General features: G+C 33.0%; 1 protein-coding gene across 2 annotated transcripts in view; it reads left to right on the forward strand.

The window, feature by feature from the left end:
• The window catches only part of CCDC91 (coiled-coil domain containing 91), a 206,048-nt gene that overhangs the window by 46,171 nt on the left and 152,508 nt on the right, over window positions 1–7,369 (forward strand). For both annotated transcript variants that reach the window (XM_023514715.1, XM_023514714.1), the window contains exon 5: window positions 2,586–2,663. In XM_023514715.1, coding sequence (XP_023370483.1) covers window positions 2,586–2,663 — 78 coding nt within the window. The remainder of the gene's footprint in view (window positions 1–2,585; window positions 2,664–7,369) is intronic.

Genomic DNA, 7,369 nt, shown 5'->3' on the forward strand with positions numbered 1-7,369 from the left:
GGGCTGGGTATTCGAACCCGCCACCTTAGGTGTATGTGGCTGGCGCCTTAGCCGGTTGAGCTATAGGTGCCGAGCCAGCAGATTTTAAGTATATGATATAGTATTATTATTAACTGTAGTCACCATGCTGAACATTATTTCTTCAGAACTTAATTATCTTATAACCTATCGTTTATACCCTTTGGCAAACCTCTCTCCCTTTCCTGTACGTTTCAACCCCTACCAACCACCATCTTACTCTGTTGTTTCCATGAGTTCACTTTTTCTCTTTCTTTCTTTTGTTTTTACATCACAGCAGCTATCACTACCACATGTTTTCCATTTATTAGTCACTGACAATGTCCTCCTACCCTATTAGGAGAGATAATGATAGTACACTCTAATACTCTGGTACTTAGGAAAGTGAGGACAAAAAGATACCAGAAAGATTTCAAAATTGACAGAAACTTCAATTTCGGAAGGTAAAGTTTTGTTTGATATTGAATGCATGTATCTTGAATGGTGCCTCTTAGAGAATGTCAAGTCAATGAATAAGAACTGAAGAAAGAAGAAATAGAATGGACAGAATTTGAAGACCAAATCTTTTGAGAAATGAAGAGTGTTTCCTTGTTTATCAAAGAGAGATTGAAATATTGAACATCAAAAGAAAAATGTAAAAAAAAGTTATTTAGAACCTAAGCTTGAAAAGGGAGGCTACTTTACATTCACATAGATGTTTTATTGGAATAAATAGATGTTTTATTTATATATATAAATATATATACCCACATGTTAAATATATATACATGTACACACAATAATTTTTAATCCATTCATTCATTGGATACTTAGGTTGCTTTTATAACTTGGCTGTGGTGAATTATGCTGCAGTGAACATGAGAGTGCAGATATCTCTTTGAAACCCTGGTTTTGTTTCCTTTAGTTGTGTACCCCAAAGTAAGATTATTGGATGATATAGTAGTTCTATTTTTAATTTATGGAGAAATCTTCTCATAGTTTTCCATAAAGGGTGTACCAATATATATTTGATCTATAGTGTACCTGGGTTGTCCCTAACTCTGCATATCTCCTATCCTTTGAAAATAGTCTCCCTAACAGGTGTGAGGTGATATCTCAGTGTGGTTTTGATTTGCATTTCCCTAATGATTAATGATATTGAGCATCTTTACATACACCTGTTGTCCTTTTGTGTATATTCTCTGGAGAAATGCCTATTCATCCTTTTGCCTATTTTTTAATCAGATTATTATTTGTTCTTTTGCTATTGAGTTGGATGAGTTCTTTATGTATTTTGCATATTAACTTCTTATCAGATGCATACTCTGAAAATATTTTCTCCTGTTCTTTAGGTTGATTTTCATTTTATTAATGGTTTCTTTGTTGTGCTGAAGTTATTTTTTCTTTGGTCTTTTTAAAAAAAAATTTCAGTTTAATATGAGGGTACAAATGATTAGGTTACATTGTTTGCATTTATTAGGTAACGTTCAAGTTGTAGTTGAGCTCTTCACCCCCTGGGGATTGTGCTATTACCGTTTCCATTGTGCACATTACCAGTCTCCTTCCCCTCCTTTCCTTTTTCTTCCCCCCCCTTCTCTCCCTCCATTTGAATTTAATTGTGGTTTTTTTTTCATGTGAATGTGTAGTTGTTATCTATTGCACTCTTATTAGTATTTGAGTACATTGGATACTTGCTTTTCCATTTTGTGATACTTTACTAAGAAGGATGTTCTTCAACTCCATCCAAGTAAATATAAGATTTGATTCAGTTCATGAATTTATTCATGTGTTGATGGGCCCTTGGGTTGTTTCTTCCTCTTAGTGATTGTGAATTGAGCTGTGGTGAACATTCTACTGGAAATGTCTTTGTGGTAAAATCATTATTTTCTTCTGGACCAGTATCTACTAATTTATGGGACTGTGGGATCAAATGAAGGGTTTACTTTTACTTCTTTGAGGATTCTCCATAATTATTTTCCTATGGATGTATTAACTTGCAATCCCACCAGCAGTGAAAGAGTGTTTCTTTCTCTCTGCATCCACGCCAGCATCTGAGTCTTTGTGAATTTATTATGTGGGCTATTCTTACTGGGGTTAGGTGGTATCTTAGGATAGTTTTGATTTGCATTTCTCTGATGACTAGCAGTGAGTCATATTTTCATGTGTTTGTTTAGAGAGTTATAGGCTATTCATCTTAATCCAGTGGTTCTCAAACTTTTGAATATATTAGAAACACCTGGCAAGGTACTAAAAACTATAGAGGCCCAGGCCATCTCTTTACCCTGGCCACAAATTGCTACGCAGATGCTCCAGTGGAAAATGCCATTGACTGCCTATGTCATTTTACCTCTTAGTATGGTTCTCCTGTTTCAGTTATTGTCTCCCTTTAATTCCTCATTGCCTCAGCGTTTCCCAATGTTTTAATAAGAACTTAAAAAAAATACTATTTTTGTTTGTTTGTTTTCAGCTTTGGGATTGGTTTGTCACAAACCACTCGATCATTCATAGAAGCAAAAGTGAATGATTTTATTGTTTTTGAAAAGAAAACTGAAGAATAAGTAATGGCTTTAGTCTCCATTTTCTTTCAGGAAAAACATAAACAAGAATTGGAAGACATGAGGAAAGCTGGTCATGAAGCCCTCAGCATTATTGTGGATGAATATAAGGTAGAGGTTTGAGAGTCTTATGTTGTTTATTATTTTAAACCCTGGATAACTTTAGTAAAAAATTTTGCACACATGGATGTGTATAAACTTATACAAATTATATAGATTTGTACTGCAGTCTTATTTTGGTTTAGAGTTCCTGTCCATTGGCCAATAAATGTTCACTGAAAGTGTACTTGGTGATTACAAAGTAATGGTTGACATTGTCAGCATTTGGGAAACTTTTAGAATATATAACAATATAATAGCATAGGAAGAAGCTTGAATATGAAATACTATAGAATTAATTGCTATCTTATAGGAATAAATTAAATATAAATCTCAAAAAATACTGTAACAACTCTTTGCTGTTCTTAAATAGATTTAAGTACATTTAATTAATAACAGAAATCATGGCAAGTATTAGTAATTTGTATCAGATATTGTATATCCATGATATATAATAAAATTGATGTGATTTAAAATATTTTAAAAACTGTTTTTTTGACTCTGTGCATACAGCAGCTTAACCATTTACAGCAAATTGAGAATTTTATGTCAAAGTCTTTTGTTTCCCTCTAAATTTCATGTTAGATCTTTTTTCCTCACAAATATTGGCAAAATACATTATTGAAATAAAATTTAAACAATTCTCCCCAGATGGGATTACTATTAGCAGTTCTATGTACTAGGATATTTCGTCATCTTTACATTCATATATGCTTATATTATCAATACTGCTCAGTTTGCTCTTACTAAAATATTTTCTTAGTTTACTCTTTTCTTTCTTGCTGTATTTACTCAGTATGACTTGGAGATATTTTCATGTCAATATTTGTAAACTTATTTTGGTTTTTGTTCTAGAGCAGCGGTTCTCAACCTGTGGGTAATGATCACTTTTTAACAATGAAAATACATTGAGGCATTAGGGAGGTTGAGAACCACTGTTCTAGAGGTTTTCACAGAAAAAAACACCATAATTTGTTTAACCATATATGTGTAAGTAGACATTTAGTTTGTTTTTTGATTGTTTATTAATTCAATAAATGTAAAAAAAATCTCTCCTACTACAGATAGAGTATAGAAATATGTTATTGGTGATTAAACATCATCACTAGACTTGATTAAAGTCATTTTAATTAGTTTATAATTTAGGTCAAGGCTCGGTGCCTGTGGCTCAAGTGGCTAAGGCGCCAGCGACATACACCCAAGGTGGCGGGTTCGAATCCAGCCTGGGCCTGCCAGGCAACAATGATGGCTGCAACCAAAAAATAGCCAGGCATTGTGGTGGGTGCCTGTGGTCCCAGCTACTTGGGAGGCAGAGGCAGGAGACTCGCTTGAGCGCAGGAGTTGGAGGTTGCTGTGAGCAGTGAAGCCATGGCACTCTACCCAGGGGGACAGCTTGAGGCTCTGTCTCAAAAAAAAAAAAAAAATTTAGGTCAAAAACTTTCATAAGAAGACATTTGGGTTAAAGCAGAAAAATATGTAGATCCAGAGTTAATTTAAGTGAAGTGCCTTTAACAAAAAACTAAGGTAATCTACTAGATATATCTTAGGACATGAAAGTCCATTTTTGTGACTATATCTGATACAGTACCTCATGCTCACTTTTGAAAAGATCATTTCAAAATGTCTGATTTTTATAGCTTTGATTATTGCCTCCTTTTATAATACAGTAAATTTTTATTCTAATAAAAACTAGCTTTTCAGTTATTGAGTTGGGGAAGTCCCTATATTAATATAGTATCTATTTTGACCTATCTTTTTTTTTCCCCTTAAGGCCATGGGTGGGAAGAATTAAAATACAGTTGGTTCTTTGTACAACTTCTGTAACCCAGATGGAAAATATTCAAAAAAATAACAATACAACAGTAATAAGTAATGTAAATTTAAAAGACCCATGGAGTACAACTATTTCTGTAGCCTTTACATTTTATTAGGTATTATAAGTAATGTAGGGCTAATTTTAACTATATAGGAAGATGTATATAGATTATTTACAAATACAGTACTACACTATTTTATATAAGGAACTTGAGCATATGCAGAGAGTCCTGGAACCAAACCACTGAGGACACTGAGACTAGTTAGAGACAACTGTATTTGGATTTATATAATTCTCCTGGCTCTGACATAAGTTAAAGGCTTTGAAAGTATTGTTATTGTATGTGTTTATCTTAATGTCTCAGTATTTGATGTTTTATTTATTTGTTTTTCTTCCTTCCCTACCCCTCTCTTCCTTACTTTCTTCCTTCCTGAAAGGGTTTTGCTTTGCCACCCTGTGACGGGCGACTATAGTCCCAGCTACTTGAGAGGCTGAGGTAGGAGGATGGCTTGATTGAACTTAGGAGTTTGAGGTTGCTAGGCTGATGGTGTGGTGCTCTAGGTTCGGACAACAGAATAAGACTCTGTCTCAAAAAAAAAAAACTTATCCACCCTAATGAATTTGAATTGGCATTTAAATCATTGATCCCTTATAAGTTAATCACTATGTATGATGCAAGAAAGATATGTAGCCTCATTCCATTCATTTCCTATTCAGTTGTTGCCAGCACCATTTGTTAAAAAAGACTATTCTTTCCCATGGTATTGTTTTGGCATCCTTTTTTAATAATCAGTTAACCATATATGTGAGAATTTATTTCTGATTCTCCATTGAATTACATGTCTGTCATCATTTCATTAACATACTGTATTAACTACTATAGTTTTATAATAAGTTTCAAAATTAGAAAAGATGAGTTGGGTTATGTTATTCCTTTTCAAAATCATTTTGGCTATTTTATATCCCTAGCATTTCCATATGAATATTAGATCAGCATGTAAATCTCCTCAATAATCCAAGTGGATTTTAGTAATTTTCAGATCTACATTATGAAATACTTTTAGAGTTACTTATATATTTTTTCACAGTGTTTTATAGTATGCTTTTTATTCTTAGCTTATATTATAAATTATATTAATTTGATGTTCAGATTGTTCACTAATAGAATTGATTTATATATTTTGATTGTATATACTTTTTATTAGTTTGAATAGTTTTTTAATAGATTCCTTATAATTTTTTTCTGTCTTACATCATGCGATCTGAAGGAAGAGGTAATTTTACTCCCCTCCTTTCCATCTAGATGCCTTTTATTTCTCCTTCTTACCTAATTGTCCTGCTTGAACTTCCATTACAACTTGAATAAAAGCTATGAGAGAATTCATCTTTTTCTTTTTCTTGATCTTAAAAGGAACAATAGTGAATCTTTAACTGTTAATTATGTTTTTCAGAGCTGGCTTTTACTAGGTTGATGAGGTTCCCTTTTATTTTGATTATTATTTTTTTTTTTTGGAGATAGAGTCTCACTTTGTCACCCTTGGTAGAGTGCTGTGGCATCACAGCTCACAGCAACCTCAAACTCGTGGGCATAAGCAATTCTCTTGTCTCAGCCTCCTAAGTAGCTGGGACTACAGATGCCTGCCACAATGGCCAGCTATCTTTAGAGATGAGGTCTCACTCTGGCTCAGGCTAGTCTCAAACCTTTAAACTCAGGCAGTCCTCCTGGAATGCTAGGAATTACAGGCATGAGCCACCAGGCCTGGCCCTTGTTGAATGTTTTTTTATCCCGACAGGTTATGTGATTTTGTCATGCTATTTTTGTTTCTGTTGAAATGATGATCTACTTTTCTATTTTTTTTTTTTTCACTCTGTGAATATGATGTATTCTGATTGATTTCTGGATGTTAAATCAGTCTGGCATTTCTGGGATAATCATGGGTCATGGGATATAATTTTAGTTTTTATGTGTTTTGTGAATTAGTTGTCTAGTATTTTACTAAGTATTTTTTCACCTATAGGCATGAAGGATATTGATCTGTATTTTTCTTGTGGTGTTTTTATCTGGCTTTAATGTTTAATACATGTCTTGAATGGAGTTAGGATGTATTTCTTCCTCTTTGAGTTTATGGAAGAGTTTGTGAAGGTTTGGTGTTTAATTCTTATGTAAGTATTTTGTAGAAGATACCAGTGTGGTAATTTTATCTTTGTATGAAATTGTTTATTTTATCCTATATATCTGTTTTCTTGGTAAATAGTCATTTATAGTATTTCCTTACAATCTTTTTTTATGTCTATAAAGTCAGCGATGTTGTCTCTTTCATTCCTGATTTTTGTAAATTTGAGTTTTTATTTATTTATTTATTTTGGTCAGTTTGGTAAAAGTTTTTTGATTTTGTTGGTGTTTTCAAAGAATTAACTATTGGTTTTGTTCACTTCCTCTTTTTCTATGTTCTGTTGCATTAATTCCAAGGGAATTTTTAACCAATGTGTTATCCCTCAAATTTATTTGTCCATCAATATATTCTATCTCAGCTGGTGCCTTTTGTCTAATTTTTACCTCTGTGACTCTGTCGAGGTTGTGTGGGTGTGTGTGCATGTTACTGTTTGTGTGTGTACCTTCATATATCTCATGAAATCTTTGTAAGTTTTTCCAAATAAGATGAAAGAAATGAACTCTAACAAAAGTAAATGAGTGTTGGATGGACTGCTCTCTGTTTTAGAGTTAAGAAAATGTGAGTTTTAGCTGTAACTAAGAAACAAAAATTTGTCCTACTTCAAGATTAAAAACAAAAAGCTTATTTCTTGTTTTCCTTGATGGTGGGAAAAGTGATCACAGAAAGAAAATATTGTTTTGTTTGTTTTTTTTTGGCTAAGGTTAATTGTTTTTTGGATTTTTTTTTTT

This window comes from Otolemur garnettii, unplaced genomic scaffold (assembly GCF_000181295.1).
Source record: "Otolemur garnettii isolate 467f Iridium unplaced genomic scaffold, OtoGar3 scaffold00057, whole genome shotgun sequence".
NCBI classification, from domain to species: Eukaryota; Metazoa; Chordata; class Mammalia; order Primates; family Galagidae; genus Otolemur; species Otolemur garnettii.